The sequence below is a fragment of the Astyanax mexicanus genome, chromosome 6, assembly GCF_023375975.1.
Source record: "Astyanax mexicanus isolate ESR-SI-001 chromosome 6, AstMex3_surface, whole genome shotgun sequence".
NCBI classification, from domain to species: Eukaryota; Metazoa; Chordata; class Actinopteri; order Characiformes; family Acestrorhamphidae; genus Astyanax; species Astyanax mexicanus.
Window position 1 is genome coordinate 57121518 of NC_064413.1, and position 22164 is coordinate 57143681.

The window sequence follows — 22164 nt, forward strand, 5'->3', positions numbered from 1 at the left end:
AATATTTCAGTAATGTTCGAATGTTCTCCACTTACAATTTACAACATGACCAGAAGCTCCGCCCACTTCTCTGGGCAGGGTAGGGATGTAAAGAAAGCTTTGTATATATGTAGATTATTGGTTGCTGGCTTACACATACTAAATTAATAATAATAATAATAATAATAATAATAATAACACATTTTTTCCCCTTACTTTCATAGATTCAGCATGGGTTTATTGCAGTCTCAACCTGGTAAGTTTAATTATGTTATAAAAAATTGCATGTTAAGGGTACATTAATTAGCAGTACTTTGCAACAGAACTAATTATTAATTGAAACTACTTAAGACATTAATTATGACATTTTTTCACACTTTTCTTAATTTATTACTATTTAAAACATTCTTAAGTACTCAAATGTCTTAAAAAATAATTGAGACATTTTTTGAACATTTAATAAAATGTATTATTTATTAATAAAGTTTATTATTTTGTAATCTCTTTAAATGAACAGAATTTGTCCAGGTTTTGGCTGATAAATCTGTAAGAGCTGGAGACACCGTCACTCTTCAGTGTGAGGTGAACACAGAATGGTTAACGGTGATGTGGGAGAAAGATGGGCAGAAGCTGCACTGTGTTCACGATAAACACATCATGAAGCAGGAAGGTCAATTACTGACCCTGGAAATCAGGAACGCTGAGGAGAAAGATGATGGGAGGTACACCATAACCCTGACAAATACAAAGGGTACTGCCACCTGCTCTGCTACACTCACTGTTGGTAAGTGTGTGTTGTACTGTAATTTATTAAGGAATTTATTCACTTCTTTAATTTTTATAACAACTAACAGATTTTTAACCCTTTCAATCCTGAGTTACTTTTTGTTTCAGTGATGGAAAACTATAAAAATGCTGTTTCTCCCTGTAATGCACACAAAATAAGAAACTAAAACTATACTATAAAATGCAGTTAAATCCAATTAACTCAAATATTTGATTTTTTTTTAATGTCCATTGTATTGGAAGCCTGTGTTTAACATTTTTATTATTTTTTTTGATATTGACCTTTTTAATGTCACAAACCAATTGTACACACTACAATAAACATGAAAATAAAAATGCCTAAATCACATAAAATAAAACAAAAATAAAAAAAACTCTTTAGAGTGCTGACAGACAGATGCCTGAACTGTCCTTTTTTCAGGGGCTGGATCATGCTCTGTTCTAATGGACAAAAGCTAGTCTTATTAATATATATATATATATATATATATATAATTAAATGTAATACATTGTTAATAAATATTATTATTTCTTAATTAGTGTTATGTCTAACACAACATCAAAAAATACAACCACAGATCACCAATTACAACAGAAAGAGTTAGGGCAGATACATTTGATTGCAAACAGTCTGAACCCAAGATGATTTATGTTTTATCTGCTTAACTTTATTTATTTTTTTAATAAACACCTATTCCTGCATTTCAGACACAAAACACATTTTTAAGACTCCAAACCCAGTTGAGACAGAAGAAATTCAGGGCCAGTAATAAGATGAAAAAATAAAATAAAATAATTATGTGATTTAAAGAAGATCATTATAACTATAACCATAAGGGATTTCCAGTTTGTAACAAATGTGTAAGAAAATGATTGAAATGTTTAAAAACAATGATTATCAAAGAAAGACTGGGAAGGGATTTGCTTATTTCTCCCTCTACATCCCATAATATCATTAAACTATTCTCTTCTTGACTCTGGGAGGAATGTGGGGAAATTAACCATCACACATGCTCTAAATGATCAGATTAATCAGTGTTACAGATCTTTTTATTGGAAGAAATTAACACTTTGCTCCAGATCATCCAGACTGTTCTCAGCACAAGTCCAAAAGCCAGGTTTGATCATGCTGTGAGGGCTGTGATGCATTTTCCATTCTGTGCTAACTTCTTTTTTTATTTGGGATTGTAGAAAAACTAAATATTGAGTGAAGTGAAGAGTTTGCAATTGATAACTTTTATAGTTTATTATTTTCATGTAATATTTCAAAAAGTTTATGTTTAGTCCGATTCTTTTTTAGGGTGCTTTCACACCTGCCTCGTTTGGTCCGGACTTTTGGACTTTTCAGTTTGGGTCCGAACCAAAGTAGCAGGTGTGAAAGGGGCCGCGAACCACGGTCCGGAACAAAGGACCAGATTTTGGTCCGACCAAGAGAGGTGGACTCGGTCCGGATCTTCTGAAGCATGGTCCGGTTCTCCTGCAGTGTGAAAGCGCTTTTCTGGATGGTTCTAACTTTCAGACCAATTACAGGAAGCTGAGCAGCGTTCCTCAACAACGGCAGCAGAAGAAGAAAAATAACCAACTACTACTGACTGCATCCTGCGGGAAGGCGGAGTCGGACGTCCAGCGCGTCCGGTCCCGCCCACTTTGTCCACGCCACGCCTCGTCAGTCTCGCAAGCTTGTAGTGTAACACAGTATTTAATCCGGACGACGCGGCACATTATATTTAAACTCCGATAACCGCCCTGTATTGTTTATTTCCGTTCAGAGGCGGAGCTAAGACATGATGCTGACAAAGTGGGCGGGACTGGACGGCATGACGCTAACAAAGTGGGCGGAGCTGGACGAACCGGACATCCAACTCCACCTTCCTGCAGGCTGCAGTCAGTACCCTCTCAAAATAAGCAGAAAAGCAGGAAGAATGAGGCGTGGTTCAGCTGCTTCAGGACGAACACGTTCGTTTGGTGAATTTGAACTAATCTAGAGTACTGTACTGAAGCTGCTGCTGCTGCTGGTATAAAAACACAATAGCAGCAGCTCTACTATGGAGACGAAATTAATCTGTTCATTCATTTTATCCTGATCCTGGAAAGACTTCCCGCCGAATGAACCACCCGCTGAATTATCATCAACACGCCAACGTCAGACGCATGTCCTTATAAAACCAATCAGCGTCAGGTTAAGGAAAACGCATCGATACGTAAGTGATGATGAAAGGATGTAGGAGTATTATGTAGTAAACACATGAACTTTGGTTCGGACCACGGTCCGGACTTTCAGGTGTGAAAGCACCCTTAGATTGTAGTAATATTTTAGTATAAATAAGGTAACTCTTGGATTTCTTGCAGGTCTTACTGACTGGCGGAGTGTGGAATGGAAGTAAGTCAGTTTAAATCTATATAATAAAGTTTTCCAGAGAACATCAAGACAAAGATTAATAATACTGAATAATATTGTACACAGTTTAAGGGCCATTATAGCTTGATTTTTGCTGAACAATAACCTGCAACAATCTCACATCTAACACAGAAATTTGCCATCGAGAACATTGAGTTTCTGGAATATCTACAACTATATTAAACTCAAAAAATAAGGATAAAGCAATGCTAGAATTAACCAAACTTACGCCATTTTTCTTCTCAGTCAGGGTCAGATGGTCACTGAACTAGAAGCCTTTGTAATTCAGCGTGATGAAGTCAGAGAGCTCAACTTCCTTCTGTGTGGACCAATTGGAGCAGGGAAATCCAGCATCATCAACACCATCAATACCATCTTTAAAAAACGGATATATGTCACTCACCAAGCTTCCTCTTTTACAGCTAGAGTAAGTAAAATCTGTCTATATTTCAGAGAATATTAATGATAATATATTCAGGGTTAGTGTTTGGGTCACGCCATTTGTTAACAAACTGTGTTTGATCTTTTTTAATTCTAATAACATCAGAAACTTCCCAAATGACCCTGATCAAAAGTTTTCACGCCCTAGTTCTGAATAAAGTGTGATTCCTTCTCGCCATCATTTCTATCTGAAGTTCAGCTGTGTGTAATTTAGTCTCAGTATAAATACAGCTGTTCTGTGAAGAACTTAGTGGTTTATTAGTGAACACTAGTGAACAAACAGCTTCATGGAGACCAAGAAGAAACTCACCAGACGGAGAAGAAGATTAAAGCAGGGTTAGGTTATAAAAACATCTCTCTAGCTTTGATCATCTCAAGCAGCTCTGTTCCATCAATCCATCATCCAAAAAACATTGAACCTGAAAAAGTTATTATACTAAAACTGTTTCTACGAACCTACAAAGACCTGAACCAACCATCCACCCAAACTGACCGATCCTGCAAGGAGAGCACTGATCAGAGAAGCAGCCGAGACCCATGATCACTCTGGAGGAGCTGCAGAGATCCACAGCTCAGGTGGATCAGGAGAATCTGTTCACAGGACAACTAGAAGTCCTGCTCTCCACAAATCTGATCTTTATGGAAGAGTGGAAGAAGAAAAGCATTGTTGAAAGAAAGTCGTAAGAAGTTCAGTTTGCATTTTGTAGCTACAAGTCATGTAGGAAAACAGCAAACATGTGAAAGAAGTTGAACATTCTGGCCTAAATTTAAAGCACTATGCGTGGTGAAAAACGACTGTGAAACATGGTGGTGGTAGCATCATGCTGAGGGGATAAGCTTTTCTTCGGCAGGGACAGGGAAGCTGGTCAGAGTTGATTGAAAGATGGATGGAGATAAATACAGGACAATTTGTGCTCAAATTGTCAATACATTTACATTTAAGCTTAACTTAATTACATTTCTATCCATCCATTCAGAATGGCCAAACAAATATAGAACTAGATACTGATTTTCATTACTGATGTTAAAATGTTTTTGATGTATTTGTCTTTATATCTCTTATTATATCTCTATTTTATATCTAGTTTTCACTGATGACGTGTCCAAGTAGCACCAGTAGGTGTATTCAAATTCTCTTTACTGTTTGTTTCAGTTTCAGAAATGTAAAGTTGGAACTGCACAGGACAGATTTCTCCCCTTCGTCCTTTATGATACCATGGGGCTGGATAGTGGAGACAACGCTGGGATGCATCCGGACGACTTTATCACTGCTGTTAAAGGTCACATGAAGGAGGGCTATCAGGTAAGATCAAATGCTCAGGATCACATGGTGACATGCAGTAAATCTGCTACCAGAAACTGTTTATTCTGATCTTTATATTTCCTACAGTTTAACCCCATAAACCCACTGAACGAAAACAGTCCTTATTATCGGGAAAATCCCAGCCTGAGTGACAGGATGCACTGCCTGGTGTTTGTTATACCAGCAGACAGGATTTCCAGGATGGACAGTGTCATCATCCAAAAAATGAAGAACATAAAAAATGCAGCGACCGCCATGGGTGAGTCAGAAATAGGCTACATTCACGTACCTTTTTTTTTTTTTTTTTTTTTACTAAACTGGATTTTGATTTCAGGCTGTTCACACTTTATTTTTAATATGACCCATATCTGACATTGTTCAGAACAGTCCACACTGTGTAACTAAAGTCTAATGCACAAAACAGCATTGCGTTCTGCATTGTGATGTTTCGATTTCATTCTTGTCAGAATCTGAAGAGTTTATCACCATCAATTTAATCCAGTCTCGCTTTAAAATTCACATTTATATCAATAACTCACTAATTATTCAGCCACAGACAGACCATCATTTCCAAGCCTTTTATTTTCCTTTAAACACTGCAGCCATTTCATTACAAACAACTCAGACAATCTAATATTTTTGGAACAAAGACATCACCACCTAATATAGCCCAAAAACAGACCAATATATCTGTTACCTCATTGTCCCATTAATTACTCCACTTCTCAGCTCAAAAAAAATAAAATAAAATAAAATTAGAGGGGTAGTTTGGGAGGGGCACTGGGTGATGTATGGGTTTAGGGGCGGGGCAGGAGGGAGGGATGATTGGGCTGAGCAGTGTGCCTCTGATAGTGATGAGCTATCACACACCCATGATTAATTAAGAGAATTAGTACATGCCTTTTCGCGTGTTTCAAGCCGCCAGAGGTGAAATTATCCCGTCGTTACGATAGCAAAGACACACTGACTGTCAGGGAAGGCCGGGCAGGGAGACGTGGAGGCGGACGTAAGTGCAGCTAAGGGTAGGTTGTTTAATAAATAAACAAAGAAACAAGCAAGGAAACAATGAACTAAAACTAGACAGAATAAACCAAACAGAACAAGGAAAATAAACAAGGGCTATGAACTGTAAAAAACAGGAACAAAAATGCGTGACCGACAAAACAACTATAAGTGTACGACTTGGTATTTCTGTTCTGGCCCCTCCTGAAAACTTTCTTCTCTCCATTTTAACATTTTTTTTATCGCCTGGTGATTTCTGGTTATATTATGATTTTTTTTTTTGGCGGCCGCAGTAATTTTTAAAAGTAGCCCAAAAAACGCACCCCCACCACCCCTGAATTTTCACCCGCAACTGGATTTTCAAACAAGCCCAATTTGGCGGAAAAACGCGAACCTGGCAACTCTGAGCCTGACTGAGGGGCGGAGCTTAGCCAAAGCACATGATCTAGCCACTGGCTGGACCTGCTGAAACCAAAAGATGGAGATATTATCACATAATATTATTACTAATTTTAATAATACTGTAGTGTTTTATACCCTGATTAACAGATTTGGATAGCATCAAACGCTCACTCAACCCGGTGTGTGTAAATCGTCGCTGTCAAATGAAAAACGATTATCTCCAAAACAGCAGCTTTACAGGAGAGAAAAAACCTTGTAAACTTTCAATGGAAGTCAATGTAAAAAGAGTTTATTTGAGGTCATTTTGAAAAGTTTCTATTGATCCGTTCTTCAAGAAATTTTGGCACAGAGTAAGAGACAGTTTGTCTGTTTAAAATTTTGTAGTAAACTAAAAATCAACAAAAATGGAGATAAGTGTTTTTCATAGGACAGCGACGATATGTAGTTAGATGATACATTTAATCCATTTAATTAAATTACCTTTTTTTTTTCAATGAATCTAATAATGCAGACTCTAAACTAATCTATAAAGAAAAAACACAGCTAATTATTTTACAGTTTTATAAACAATAACTGGGTAAAAGTAAATGTTTTATTTGTATCTGTCGATGCTTTAGGTCTCCCTCAAGTGATTTTAATGACGAGAGTGGACCAGGCCTGCACACTGACAAACAATGATCTGCACTACGTCTACAACAGCAAGAAGATTAAAGATAAAGTGAGTACAATAAGTGTCACCAGTCTTATCATAGTGCACGTTTTCACCACAACAAGTGGAGCAAGTGCTGAAAACAAGGTTATTGTGACCGCTTTAGATTTTAGAGTTTAAATATGCAGATATTTCCAATTGTGGTGTATCAACTGGAAAATTAACCAGTGTGTGTGTGTGTGTGTGTGTGTGTGTGTGTGTGTTTGTGTGTGTGCGCAGATGCTTGAATGCCAACGTGCACTGGATATCAAGATGAACTGTATCTTCCCCGTGAAAAACTATCACGAGGAAACTGACATCAGCGAGGACGTAAACTGCCTGATGCTGCACGCCTTAACACGAATCGTACAGTGGGCTGACGACTATGTAGACAAATATTCCAACAATTAAGAATCTGCAGGACACTGAAGATAATGATTTAAAAATTGAGCACTTCACATATTCATATATCAAATATACCAAACAAATACTTACAACCACAAACTTAAATGTATTTTATAGAGATTTAAAGTGATAGACAAACACACAGTATTGCATAATTGTGAAGTGGAACGAAAATGAAACATGGTGTTCAAATGTTTTATCAAATAAAAATCTGTGTGATGTGCTTTAGGACTTGACTGGATCATTCTAACACATGAATATTCTCTGATCTAAATCATTATAGCTCCACTGTAGCTCTGGCTGTATGTTTAGGGTCATCGTCTTGCTGGAAGATCTCAAGTCTTTTACAGCCTCCAACAGCTTTTCTTCTTCCAGGATTGTTCTGTATTTATTTATCTCCATCCATCTTCCCTCCATCAACTCTGACCAGCTTCCTAAATCTGACCCTGCTGAAGAAAAGCTTCTCCCCACAGCATGATGCTGCCACCACCATGTTTCACAGTGGGGATAAGGGTGTGTTCAGGGTGATGAGCAGTTATTTCACATTTGCCAAATGTGTTCCTACATGACTTGTAGATACAAACTGCAAACTGAACTTCTTACGTCTTTCTTTCAACAATGCTTTTCTTCTTCCACTCTTCCATAAAGATCAGATTTGTGGAGAGCAGGACTTATAGTTGTCCTGTGAACAGATTCTCCTGATCCACCTGATCTGTGGATCTCTGCAGCTCCTCCAGAGTGATCATGGGTCTCAGCTGCTTCTCTGATCAGTGCTCTCCTTGCTGGATCTGTTAGTTTGGGTTGATGGTTGGTTCATGTCTTGGATGGTTTGTAGAAACAGTTTTAGTAGAATAACTTTTTTGGGTTTATCGGTTTTTGGATGATGGATTGAACAGTTATTGGAAAGTTAATTACTTATTCACTCACTTATTCATTCATTCACTTATTCACTTGTTTATTCACCAACTTATTCACTCATTAATTCACTCACTAACTTATTCACTCACAATCTGGATGCAGAGATTTATCTGGATAGTAATGTATAGATAACCAACATTTCTGTTAAAGGGGGTGCTGGACTTGACGTCAGCACAACAGTGATGAAATCTAGTGCTGATTTAGTTTGCAGAAATTGCCTCAGGTTGTCCAACAAGAACAAGGAGATGTAGGTTCTAAAACTGTTTATTCACACACCCTTGTGAACATGCCACTCAGTTACTGTACTGATCACTCAACAACTGACATATGTATGTGTGGTTTCTATTAACAGAAACGAAGAGAACATAAACACTTATTACATTAATGCAATAAACTAATATATAACAAATAATATTGGGAGCTTCAAAAAATAAATCCTGAATTTGTCAAGTAAAGCATGAATAAAGTGGAAAAAATTACTAACTAGTTAGATTTAGCTGCTATATAATAACTAAAATATATATCTCACATTTGACAATACAACACAGTCAAGGTAACTGTACTACCACTACACTGTCTATCCGCATACAAAAAATATAATGCAGCTATGGTATCGAAATGAACATCTGACCAACATTTAACTGTTTGTTGGTGCTCTGCTGCGATCCAGATCACGCCAGATAAAGCATAGAAAGGGCTTGTCCTCAGGTAAGAGGCGAACCTGATGGAACCTCCCCTTTATGTCACTGCTTACTGCAACAACATGCTGTCTGAAGCGGAGAAGGACACCTAGCAGAGATGATCCTGATGTTGGACAAGGGAGGAGCTGTTCGTTCAAACTACCGCCTTGATGCATGAATGAGCAGTTAAATACGGTCCTTTCCATTTTGCTGGACCAAATGATGTTGTACAAACCAGGATCTGTCCCTTCACTGAGCTGAAGCAGGAGTAAGTCTTTCCACATAGCCATCATCCAGTAACTTTGTGATCTCACGGTTGTATGACTCTGCTTTGACTGGATCTTGACATATCCGCTTCTCTGTCCTACGCAGATAACCCGTGACTGCCTCCATGGGTGCATTGAGTGATGGGCTCTATTCCTTCCACAAGAGAGGGGTTGCGTAGCGACGTACCCCATCAACCTCCACTCTGACAGTCTTCCTTTCCAGCATTTTGACAGCTGCAGCATCCTGTTTCGACAGAGTGATGAGCTTTTCATTTCGGTAGGGCAGGACATTCATCTGCCAGACCCTGGATACATGCTGAAGTAGCTCTGTTGATGTGGACATGGTGCTGGTGAACAGACAATCAGATGTGGAGGGCTGTTGCATGACAACCTTGGCTGGGCCTTGCAATGTCCAGACCAGGCGTGTCTTCAATGTCTGCAACGTCACTTCAACGTGTACTGTACAGAAAGGACAGTACTTCTTTGGCTTCTCTGCTTTCTGTGATGGGGCTGAAGCTGGATTGGAAGGGGGGTCTACTAGCAGGACGGTGGTGGAACGTGTGGCTGTATTCTGCTTTGCCCTGGGGTTCTTTCGACTGTCTGACTGGCTATGTGCTGAAACTCTGGAGTGACTGGTTGTGATCTCGTCTTCCTGCACTCTGACTTCGTACTCCAGTCATTCTGCAAAGTCTGAAAGCATAGGGATGGGAAACTTAAGTGGGTTGACAAACCTCTTGAACTGGGCACGAAGGTCATATGGCAGCTTTGACTGTAGGCCTGTCACATGTGAACCACACTCTAGTTCTATCTTCCCCTCTCTTCCCAGCTGATTTAACATCCCCACTAATGCCCTCACTTTCAATGCGAACAGCCGAAATCCCCTGATGTCTCCACACTTGACTGGTGGCTCAGCTAGGACTTCATTGATTCGCTGGAGGGCCAACTTGTGAGGTTGTCCATACTGTTCAGTGAGTGAGGCCATAGTTCTGCTGTAGGGGTACCTGCTATTACTGTATGAATCTGTTATGAGCAGAGCATCCTCCAGTTTTAGATGGTCCACTAGGATCTGATATTTGAAGCGCTCGGTGGCGTCAGCAGGCAAGAGATTTTCTAATGCCAACTTCAATCAAGCAAACTGACGAGGATCGTCATGCGCGAAAAGTGGGATCTGTGGCTTTGGTCCTCGGTAGGATGTCTCTGGTCGGGGTGGAGATCGAGTTCGACCAAGACGATGAGGGGATGGTGGCGGACTATCAAATCCCTCACTCCATACTCTACGATCTGCAGTGAGCGAAGTGGTGGCTGGTGCAGATGTGCAGATGAATGACGAGGTGGAGTGTACAGTGCCATGTATTCTGGAGTACACACTGAGTTTTGAGGCACAGGAGTAGCATGACCAGTTTCTGCCAAGAGATGGAGACTACGCAGATGCTCAGTGAGTTCTGCTATCAGCTGTGATGATGAGTATGGAGGAGGTGGCAGCTGCTGAGGCAAAGGTGGCACGACATATGATACTGAAGGTGGCGGTGGATAAGGGACACTGTCTAGCTGTGATGCTGGCACTGGAGATGGGGGTGGCCCAAGTCCATGCACATCTTGCCCACCCCCCTCTGACTGAACAAGGGAGTGAAGGCAAGGGGTGGAACAGGTAACTGTGCAAATGACATGCCACTGTCTGCAAAGTGGTGCTGTTCTGGAGGTGGGGCATCGAGGTTGGCAGATGCCGCTTGAGGCGCAGTGGATGGATGCTGTGAGAGAGCGCTAAGGATGTGCTGCATTTCCTTCCGCAGCCGCAGATTGTCCTCCTGCATCTCTCTCCGAAGCTGAAGATTGTCTTGCTGCATCTCCCTCAGGGTAGTAAGGACTGAATCTGGGACGCTACTGAGGGGTGTCTGTCCAGCAGGGGGAGCTTGATCTACATCCCTTGGCCTGCTGTGTCCCACGTTGGAGTGGACATGAGGTGTGTGAACCTGTGTTAGCTGTCGTGGTGGAAGATTCACCAGGTAGTCATCCAGGTGGCGGGGCCGATGAACGTCTCGGCGAGGGCGGACACTACCATCATGTAAAAACATCTTGGACTGAGGAAACTGCTGCATCCGGCTCGAAGGACCTTGTTAAAGGGGGTGCTGGACTTGACTTCAGCACAACAGTGATGAAATCTAGTGCTGAGTTTAGTTCGCCTCAGGTTGTCCAACAAGAACAAGGAGATGTAGGTTCTAAAACTGTTTATTCACACACCCTTGTGAACATGCCACTCAGTTACTGTACTGATCACTCAACAACTGACATATGTATGTGTGGTTTCTATTAACAGAAATGAATAGCACATAAACACTTATTACAATAATGCAATAAACAAATATATAACAAATAATATTGGGTGCTTCAAAAAATAAATCCTCAATTTGTCAAGTAAAGCATGAATACAGTGAAAAAAATAACTAACTAGTTAGATTTAGCTGTTATATAATAACTAAAATATATCTCACATTTGACAATACAACACAGTCAAGGTAACTGTACTACCACTACACTGTCTATCCGCATAAAAAATATAATGCAGCTATGGTATCAAAATGAATATCTAACCAACATTTAACTGTTTATTAAAACTAAACTGAGCTAAACACAGAGCTAATCTAAACAATAACTACAAAACAAATACCAGCATACTATATATCACTAAACAGGTCCAGACACAAACACATAAACAAAACTCACAGTCTCATGGACGCACGATAAACAAATGTCTGTCTAAAATCCTTAAAACATCCAAACTTAGCTGCGCTGATATCCGTTCACTCCTGCGATCTCCTAACTCTGCACAGGAGCAGATCCAGGTGGCCCCAGTGCTGACTAATTACTTGAGCTCTCTGATTGGTGCCCGAGCTGCAAGAGCATGAGCTCAGCACGTGAACAAACCGTGGTTTAAACAACAGGGGGAGGGGGCGCGCGCAGCTGGGAACAGCGAGTATGAGGGACAGTATTTTGAACAATTTCTATTTAAGAAAGATAAAGTATTTGTATTTCATTACTTCACACACCTGTCATCTCACTATTTTAGATATAGAGTCATTATCCTGAGATACTAAGTCGTTATTTTGAAATGCATAAAATTGTAATACTTAATGTACTTACAATACAGTACTCAGTAGTACTGAGGGAGGTGTAGTAATAATGATATTAGTGCTGGAAGTAGTGCAGGAACTCTGTGCCCTACCCCCACCCGCGGATTGGAACACAGCCCGAGACCCCGCCGCTGTTTCCGCAGCGCAGCGCGAGAGCAGCGCGGTCTGCGCTACAGCCGCGCGCAGACGGGTTTAGAGAATACGGATCTGCGGCTTTACGAACAAACCTTTACTAAACCGCTGGATTAAACCGAGATTTAGATCTTCTACATCCAGACCCCAAACTGCTGCAGCTCTTAAGGTGGAACAGAAAGTTCCGGTGAAGATGTATTAAAAGCTTTTTTCACCCAAATCACACCAACACACATTATTTAATTATTTATTAATCAATAAATAATCAATTATTTACTTATTCAACAATTCGTTTTATTATTTAATCATTTATTTCATTATATAATCAAGTTGCATTATGGAATCATTTATTAAATAATTGAATCATTTATTCTATTATTTATTGTATAATTTTTTCATAATTTAATCATTTATTTTTTGCAATTAATATAATTATATAATCATGTATTACATTATTTAATCATTTATGTTATTATTTCTCCACAGTATTTACAGTTCCTGTATTTCCAGCCGCTGTTTCTGGATTAGTTTTCCTGCAGCTCCATCTAGTGGACACATACAGGAACTGCAGCGCCTGCAGTAACCATTAAAATACCTGTATTTAGTTTTCCAAAATAAAAGACCCCCTAAATATTTGTGTATTTTGTTGTGACTTTGATTATTATTACGTTTGGGTTCACAGTAACAGCTATGGCTGTGAAATATATATGTATTTATTTATTTACATTAAAGACACGGCCATTGCTGTTACTGTGAACCCAAATGAAATTTAAGATTCGCTTACAATTAATAAATAAATAAATGAATGAATGAATGGTTGCACCATATACTGCACTGTTCCACCACCTGGTTTTAATAAACAGCATGACCTACTCTGTGTTTTTGTTATATATTTAAACAATCCCATATGTCATCTGTATGAGATTATTTATATTTTACTACCAATTGTTTTTTTTTTATCTTGAAACGGAGAGTCGTATCAACAAGCACATTATTGTTGAAATTAAGCTTTATTTGTGTAAATGAGCTTAAAATAACCTAAAATAATGTGTAAGAAAGCTTCACAAATGAGTTAATGTTTCAAAAAGCTTCATCATGTCCATCAAAGACAAACAGATAAGAAACGATTGGAATGCTTACTAAAGTTTTAACAAAGAACTTCACAAAGAACTAAAACAAACAGAGTTATATATACTTAAAACAGGAAGTGAACACAGGTGTAGGAAATCAGTACTCAGGTGAGAAGGAGCGTCTCAGGTTGGCTGACTGAGGACATGTGACTGTAAAATGTTTATAAGTGGAATCTTGGGTATTGTAGTCCTGAACGTTGACAGACAGTAGAAGAGCCACAAAGTGACACATTCAATGTATTTATAATTATTATATATTTTTTCAGCATGGAAATGGAATAAAATATGATAGATAGATAGATAGATATAATCATTCTTTCAACAGCTTTTACTGGTTACACTGTAATCCCACAATTTTGACCTACTTTAAACTCAAACAGATTAAGTCTGTTTTATGTAAAATAGGATAAAACCTAACATTACTGTAACTACTTTGAATGAGTTTAGTTATGGATTCCAACAGCCTATTTAACCTATTAATATCAAATTATTTTCTGGTCTATTTACATACATAAGGTGCAGGATTAGTTCAGTAAACAAAAATTTAATTCTTAAATAAAATCATTATAGATGAAATAGTGGTTAGCGGCTAATGCTAATGCTGCTCCAGTCTGGGTGCTGGAGAAACTGAAACTCCTGTATAACTCTGTACTTCAGTGGAGAGGCTTTACTGCTCCTTAATACCTGACTGATAGAATTCATACATAAGGAGCGCCGGATTATAAGGAGCTCTGATGATTTTGGGGAAATTTTTTAATGTATCTTATAGTGCGGAAAATATGGTAAACTTCTGTGGAGCACCATATTAACTAGACCTGTGTCTAATGTTGAGCATTTTTAGCTTCTTAAAGGAACACCAACCATGGTTAGAGCCTCTAAATTAAAATAACTATCCATAGCATAAAAACAAAGAAATAAGTTGCATATATGTGAATTTGTAGAGACGGAAATAGGTTAATGATTAAGCTCAATTCTTAATATATAGTGTGATTTTTTCAGAGTTCGGAAGAAGACAGTTTGCTGGAATATTTGACTACATAGTCGTCAGCCCAGTGCACAATCTTGGTTAAGGCGTCCAGCATCAGGCAGTTTATGTCCTCCTTGATGTCTTTCTCCTCGTGATAGTTCTTCACAGGGAAGATACAAGACTTCTGGACACCCAGTGCAAGACTGCATTCTTCCATCTGGACACACACAAATATACACAAACACACACACACACACACACACATACACACACAAACATTTATTTATTAGCTACAGGTTTACTGAGAATTTCTGTCCAGGTTAGGTCATAATATCTGAATTACTCACTTTCTTGTTGATCTTCTTGCTTTTGTAAACACTGCGCAGATCCTTCTTTGTGATTGGGCAGGCCACGTCCACTCGGGTCATGAAAATCACATGAGGGAGGTCTGCAGCATCACACATTAAGGTTATTTTATTTAAAGTTCTCATTCCATTGTTTTTTTATTCATTTTAAAATGTCTAATTGTGTCTCTAGTATGAATGTCATGTGTTTTTTGTAAAAAAAAAAAAATGCTCCGGTATAACTCTGTTTTAGTCTAGTGGAGGAGTGGGCAGGGAGAAACAATAGGATTTCAACTGTTGCTCATGAATATTCATACATGTAAACATATCGCCTCTGATTGGCTAACAGCACTGCGACACCAGGAGGCAGCGAGACGGACAACAGTTAGAAATGGTTTAAAATACAGACATTTTTACACTAATAACAGTCTTTGCAATGTCATATGTTACTTTACAACATGTGTACTAATGCCCTGCTAAGTTCAGATCAGACACTGACCTAGTCTTAGAGTCTCTGTAAAACACCAAATCCACCAGAGATCCTATTTAAACCTATAGTTACACACAGATACACTTTTAACTAGTGTAAACAGAACACCTCAAAACATCTCAATTGTACTTGGTGGTGTTTTTCCTCCATAGACTAATTCTAACCATTTGTTTCTTAGCTCTGAATTACTGGGTAAAGTATATAAACACTGATGTGTTATTCGCACAAATAACACAGGAATGAACTGCATGCTGTTCCTAGCGCTGTTAGTTATCTCCTATCTGACGAGACGGCGTCACTGCCCAGCCTCAGCTCAGCCTGTGGGCGGTCCCGAGACTAGGTGGACGGGGCCATGAATACTAATTGACGGGTTGATGTAGACACGGTGCTTTTCCTGATCGACTCGTTTTTCTGAATATTTTCTTTTACTAGCTGCTGTAGCCCCCCAGCCAGATAATGGTAAAGCCAACTGATGGTTTATGAAGATTTAATACTTTTTTGGTCTCACAAACACACCGTAAGAGCTATGAAAGAAACAAAAACAAATTACAATTTCACAAATGTCACTGAGAATACACATATGCGTTACAAAAAACACTGGTCACAAACAAAATACCTTGTTCCCGCTCTAGCTAGGGGCATATATTGCCGTGTTTCTCCTGAATATCCTCCCTCTCTGTCCCCTCCAGCATTCGCGCCTGTCCTGCTGAACTGCCTGACTCATTCACTCCCGTTTTCCCCACAGTTTCAAAATAAAAGTCTTCAATATTTTCAGTCATTCTTCCCACAATAATAAAACCAAAATAACAAAAGAAAACTGCAGGACAGAAATTAAATATACATAATGTTAACTTAAACTTCAGTTACACTCCCACCAATCATTAATGACTTATAACAGAGCTTGAAAACTATAAGCATGAATGATTCCCTTATTAATTCCATTCTGTTTTATGAGGGAGAACATAACTCGAACTGTACCAAAATATTAAGTAAACAAATACATTTGCAAGAATGGGAGTCATGAGCAGAGTTAATGAAAAAGAGTTTAACTTGTCTCCAGCAGGAGGACCAGTTTCTGAACTGGGCGTTCTACGACTGACAACTTGCTCAGATGTTCACCCTTTTTACCTAGATGCTTATCCCCTAATTGTACTTTGACTCTACGAACGAGCCCATCCTTATCAGGGGTGGTCTCTGACACTCTGCCTAGACGCCATTCACATCTGGGAAGATTGTCATCTCTTAACATCACAACGTCACCAGTTTGGACGTTTCTTCTGGGTGAGTGCCAGCGCTGTCTGGTAGCAATAGTGGCAAGGTATTCCTTGCGCCATCTGCTCCAAAACTGTTCAGCTAGATACTGAACATGTCGCCATCTCTTTTTTCCATACATGTCCTCTCTTACAAATTCACCAGGTGGCGGTAGAGCTTTGTTGGACTTTTGAGTGAGGAGATGATTAGGGGTAAGAGGTTCAAGGCTGTCTGGGTCTGTGAGATTGTCAACTGTAAGTGGACGGCTATTCACAATAGCCATAGCTTCATACAGAAAGGCTCGTAAGGAGGCATCATTTAGCTTGTCTGATGAGAGAGCAATTGTGGACCGGAGGACATTTCTGACTGTCCTGATTTGTCTCTCCCAGACGCCACCAGCATGACTTGAACAAGGCGCATTCATTATAAAGTCGCACTGCTTCTCCGCCAGAAACGTAGCTATGCGTTCTGGGTCCACTTCGTTAAGAGATTCCTTGAGTTCACGTTTTGCTCCCACAAAGTTACTCCCTTGATCTGATTTTATCTGCCGTACTGCACCACGGATAGCAATGAAACATCGAAGGCTATTGATGAATGCATCAGTCGACATGTCATCGAGCATCTCAATGTGGATTGCCCTTGAGTAAAAGCATGTGAAAATAAGACCATATCTCTTATACACTTTCCGCCCTTGTTTAGTAGGAAATGGGCCAAAGCAGTCCATCCCACAATAGGTAAATGGAGCTGACTGTTCCACACGCTCAGGGGGCAAGTCAGCCATCCTTTGCTCCTCTACAGGTTTCCTGAGCTTTCTGCAGGTTACACAGCGATGAATATAGGATGCTACTGTACGCCCGACTCCTGGCATCCAGTAACCATTCGCCCTTATTTCATTAAGGGTGAGACCCTTGCCTTGATGTTCCACTTTTTCATGATGGTGGGCGATGATCAGCCTTGTGATGTGGTGATCTTTGGGGAGAATTATGGGATGTTTGAATGAATTGGAAAGAGACGAGTTACATAATCTTCCTCCCACCTTAAGCACCCCATCCTTGTCAATGAATGGATTCAATCGGTGCAACCTATTGTTGGATGGTAGAGGAATGTCTTTGTTCAATAGACCCAACTCATTTTGAAAGACTTGTCCCTGCAGATTCTTGATAATGGCACTTTCTGCATTTTCTCTTTCCTCCACTGTAGTAATGCCTTTTGATTTGTTCTTGCGGATGCATCTGAGGATACGTGCTACAGCTCTAACTGCCCGTGACCAGGAAGAAAACTTAGATAGGCGATCAACTATGTTGAACTGCCTTGTTGTTTCAGTTGTTAAGGACTGAGCAGCTCTGACTTCAGGATCTCCTATTTCCAGCTCTGGAGTCTCATCTGCTGGCCATTGAAATTCCGGTTTCCACAAGAACTCTGGACCTGTGAGCCAGGTGGATGTGAGGAGTTCTCTGAGGGTAAGGCCCCTGGAGGCATGATCTGCAGGATTCTCATTGGATGCAACATACCTCCATTGTTGCGGGTGTGAGCCAAGATGAATCTTCTGAACTCTGTTTGCGACGAATGTGTGAAAACGTCTTGCTTCATTCCTTATGTACCCCAAAACCACCTTTGAGTCCGTCCAGAAGAATTCCTCTGCCTCAAGAGATGCTAATTCCTCTTTGAGCATGCTACTCATCTTCACCGAAACAACAGCAGCAGTTAATTCCAGCCTAGGGACAGTTGTGACCTTTGTGGGAGCTACTCTGGATTTCCCAATGACAAGGGCACAGTGCACATCTCCTTTTGCATTGTAAAATCTCAAGTAGGAACACTGGCCATATCCTTTTGTGCTCGCATCAGAAAAATGATGCAGTTCAGTCTTGGTAATCTCACCAAATCCAACAGGTGTATAACTACGGGGTATAGTAACCTGGTTTAGGAAGGCTAGATCATTTCTCCAGCGCTCCCATCTTGGTTGAAGTTCATCTCCCATGTCGTCATCCCAGCCTGTTCCCCACCTACACATCTCTTGAAGTATCCTTTTTCCATTGAGCACAAATGGAGCTACAAATCCCAATGGATCGTACAGAGAAGCAACTGTGGATAAAACTCCACGACGAGTTGCAGGCTGTTCTTTAAGGCTGCCACTGAACTTGAAGTGGTCAGACTGTGGATCCCACTGGACACCTAATGCCCTCTCCAATGGCAGGTCATCAAAGGTAAGGTCAAGGTTCCCAACATCAGCTGATCGCTCAGATGGTGGTATGCTTTCTAAGACAGCTCGATTATTGGACACAAACTTGTGTAATCTAAGACCACCTTTGGCACAAAGATCTCGTGCTTCCGTTGCGACCTGAATGGCATTTTCGACATTATTCACAGATACCACCCCATCGTCCACATAAAAGTCCCTTGTAATAAACTTAGCACCGAGAGGATAGAGGTCCTTGTTCTCCTTGGCCAGGTATTTCAGTCCGTAGTTGGCACACCCAGGGGAGGAAACCGCACCAAATAGATGTACCCTCATACGGAACTCCTTGGGTTCGGTGCTGAGATCTCCTTTACTCCACCAAAGAAAGCGCAGGAAGTCTCTGTCAGTTTCACATACATGGAACTGGTGGAACATCTTTTCAACATCGCACATTAATGCAATGGGGTGTTGTCGAAACCTGATAAGAATGCCAATCAAGTTGTTTATCAGGTCAGGTCCAGAGAGGAGATGGTCATTTAGGCTGGTTCCTTTATAACGTGCTGAACAGTCAAACACTACCCGAAGCTTGTCCTGCTTCTTCGCGTGGTAGATGCCATGGTGTGGAATATACCATTTTTCACCTTCAATGCCTGAGTCATGGACTTCTTCTGCATCTCCCTTACTAATTACATCCTCCATGAACTTAACATAGTGGTCCTTGTACTTCTTGTCCTTTGACAATTTTCGTTTAAGGTGGTTAAGTCGCAGGATGGCCAGATTTTTGTTGTCTGGTAGACTGGGTCTTCTTTTGAAGGGCAGAGGCATTTCGTAATGACCCTCAGTATTCTTCTGTATACCACTACCCAGCTTGTTCAGGAACATGACATCATCTTGGGACACCGTCTTGCTGTCGTCCCTTCCATCCTTGAAGTCAGACTCTAGAACACGAATGACATCTGCAGGAGTTACAAGAGGCATCTCTTTGACAGAAATGCGATGACATAAGCTAGTGGGAAGGGGAGGGACCAGTGTGGGTGTGGAACGGCCCACAACACTCCATCCTAAGTCTGTGCGAATGGCAAAGGGTTCTTCGTCTCCTCCCAGTATAACCTGTTTTGGTGCCATTGCTCTTGGGCAGTTGTAGCCTATCAGCAGTCCTACTTCACAGTCTTTGTATGGTTGGATTTCATCAGCTATCTCTGAAAGATGGGCCCATTTCTTGGCTGACTCACAAGTAGGGATGTGCATGGGGTTTACGGGTATACAATCTTTCGTATAGGCTGGTGGAAGATCAATGTGTGTGGCTGAGCTATAGCCTCTCACACAAAGTCCAGATACCCTTTCACTTTGGAAGATTGTGCCCTTTCCACTCATAGTAGTCAACTTAAGCTTCACTGGATACTTCTCAGCTTGTAAAATGTTACTTACTCCCTGGTCAACAAATGTGGTGTCACTTTGTGTATCTAGGAGAGCATACACTAGCCTTTCCATGCATGGATTACTCTTTGTTGACACCCATACTGGCACAATCATGGATGTGTGGTGAGAACTTTCTCACTGACACTGAGGTTGTACTTTCACTTGCTTTATTTAGAGATGTGTCAGAGGAAGGTGCAGGAGCTTCTTTCTTTACATAACTGTTGTCATGGAGACATGTTGGATGCCTTCCTTTACAAGTGTTACAGGTATGGCGATGACGACACTCATTTGCATGGTGGCCAAATTTCAAACACGCATAGCACAGTTTTCTTTCCTTCACATAATTTTTGCGCTCTTCTAAGGACATTGCTGTGAACTTGAGGCAGCCATGAAGCTGGTGTCTATGATCTTGACACAGCACACAGGAGAGTTTTACACCTTTCTTGGATGAATGTTGACACTCACTGTCTGTAACTGCTTGACTGCTGAGAACATTAGCCTTGGGTTTTTTATGTTCTCGTGGATTGCGCTTATCAGAAGATGGATCCAGAGAATAGAGTGCATGAAAAGAAGTTACTGGGTTGCAAGCAACTTCAGCTTCCATGGCCACAAATGCAGCAAAGTCTTTGAAACTTGGGAATTCTTGTTTCTCAGTTAGGGATTGTGTTACTTGTCTGTTCCAACGTGAAACAATCCAGTCAGGAAGTTTTTGGACAATTTTTTGATTCTCCTCACAGTCGTTCAGTATTTCAAGACCCTTGACATAAGGCATAGCTTCTTGACAAGAAATGAGGAAGTCAGACAGGTCTCTAAGCCCTAGTGCATCCTTTGGCTGAATTTTTGACCAATTAGCAAGTTTCGTCCGAAAGGCTCTTTGGATGGTGAATGGCTGGCCATATCGTTGGTTCAGTTTGGACCATGCATCCTGAAAAGCCACACTGTCATTCCTGTAGAAGGTGCCATCTAAAGCTTTGCGAGCAGGGCCACCTACGTATTTCTTTAAATAAAACAGCTTTTCTGCAGGAGAGACGCATCTTTTGTCAATAAGAAACTGAAAGCTTGACTTCCATTCCATAAACTGAATGGGATCTCCATTAAACACAAATGGCTCAGGAACAGGAAGTCTGTTTAGTGCCACACTATCTTGGAAGGCTTGGGCCAGAAGGGAAACCTCTAAATGGTGAGATGCTGTATCTTTAGATTGACTAACAGCAGTTGGGGGTGTAGTGCTTGTTCCCTTTTTACATTTGTTGCTGAGGTTTGTGCCAATATTAATAACACTTTCTCGAGTGGCCTCCAGATCATAAGCTTCTACCCTAGCTCTTGCTGCTTTCAGTTCTTTTTCTGCCTGCAATCGCTCCAGTTCGCGGCGCTGAGCCTCCAGAGCTCTTTGCTGTTGTTGTATTTTTTCCAGTTGTTTCTCTTCCTCTATTAGCATCTCAAATTCAGCCTCTTTTGCTGCCAGTTCTGCTGCAGCATCTGCCCGTTTTGCCACCACCAGTGATGTAGCGGAATAAAGACTTGACTTAGAACTTCTCTTTGAGATAACTGACCTATAGACTGAACGTGCATAGTCACAGTTAAGCAGCTCCTGTAGACGACCCTTTTCGTGTTCTGCATTAAACTCGCCATCAACTTCTACAATTCTCTCATAGGCAATTTTTACAATGTCCTTTGTGACAGCTTCACAGGCATCTACTCGTCGTCTTAACTCAGTAGGTGGTGTTACAGTGTGCCGGATTTCTGTATACATTTTCATAACATCACCCTTGCTCTTCTCTAGTGTGTCAATAAGAAGTCCTAGCTGGCTCTCTGAAATTTCTGACAATAGCTGTTCTCTTGCTTTGCGTGCGTGAATT

General features: G+C 40.5%; 3 protein-coding genes across 4 annotated transcripts in view; 1 reads left to right on the plus strand and 2 right to left on the minus strand.

Moving 5' to 3' along the window:
- The first annotated feature begins 210 nt into the window (after positions 1–210).
- On the plus strand, positions 211–7410 carry LOC111196918 (interferon-induced protein 44-like). The gene is made up of 7 exons (XM_022686330.2): positions 211–235; positions 497–701; positions 3410–3590; positions 4758–4907; positions 4995–5166; positions 6929–7029; positions 7240–7410. Exons 1-7 carry the CDS (start codon positions 211–213, stop codon positions 7408–7410), a joined length of 1005 nt encoding a protein of 334 aa, XP_022542051.2.
- Positions 7411–13596: 6186 nt separating this feature from the next.
- The window catches only part of LOC103041414 (interferon-induced protein 44), a 67798-nt gene continuing 59230 nt past the window's right edge, over positions 13597–22164 (minus strand). For both annotated transcript variants that reach the window (XM_049480759.1, XM_049480758.1), the window contains exons 8-9: positions 14973–15073; positions 13597–14842 (exon numbers count right to left, since the gene is read on the minus strand). In XM_049480759.1, coding sequence (XP_049336716.1) covers positions 14654–14842; positions 14973–15073 — 290 coding nt within the window. In that variant the 3' untranslated portion in view covers positions 13597–14653. The remainder of the gene's footprint in view (positions 14843–14972; positions 15074–22164) is intronic.
- Positions 15899–19434, minus strand: LOC125802504 (uncharacterized). Its single transcript, XM_049480756.1, has 2 exons — positions 16076–19434; positions 15899–15983 (listed from the first exon to the last, which is right to left on the minus strand). The coding sequence occupies exon 1, from the start codon at positions 19337–19339 to the stop codon at positions 16505–16507; it is 2835 nt and encodes a 944-aa protein (XP_049336713.1). The 5' UTR covers positions 19340–19434; the 3' UTR covers positions 15899–15983; positions 16076–16504.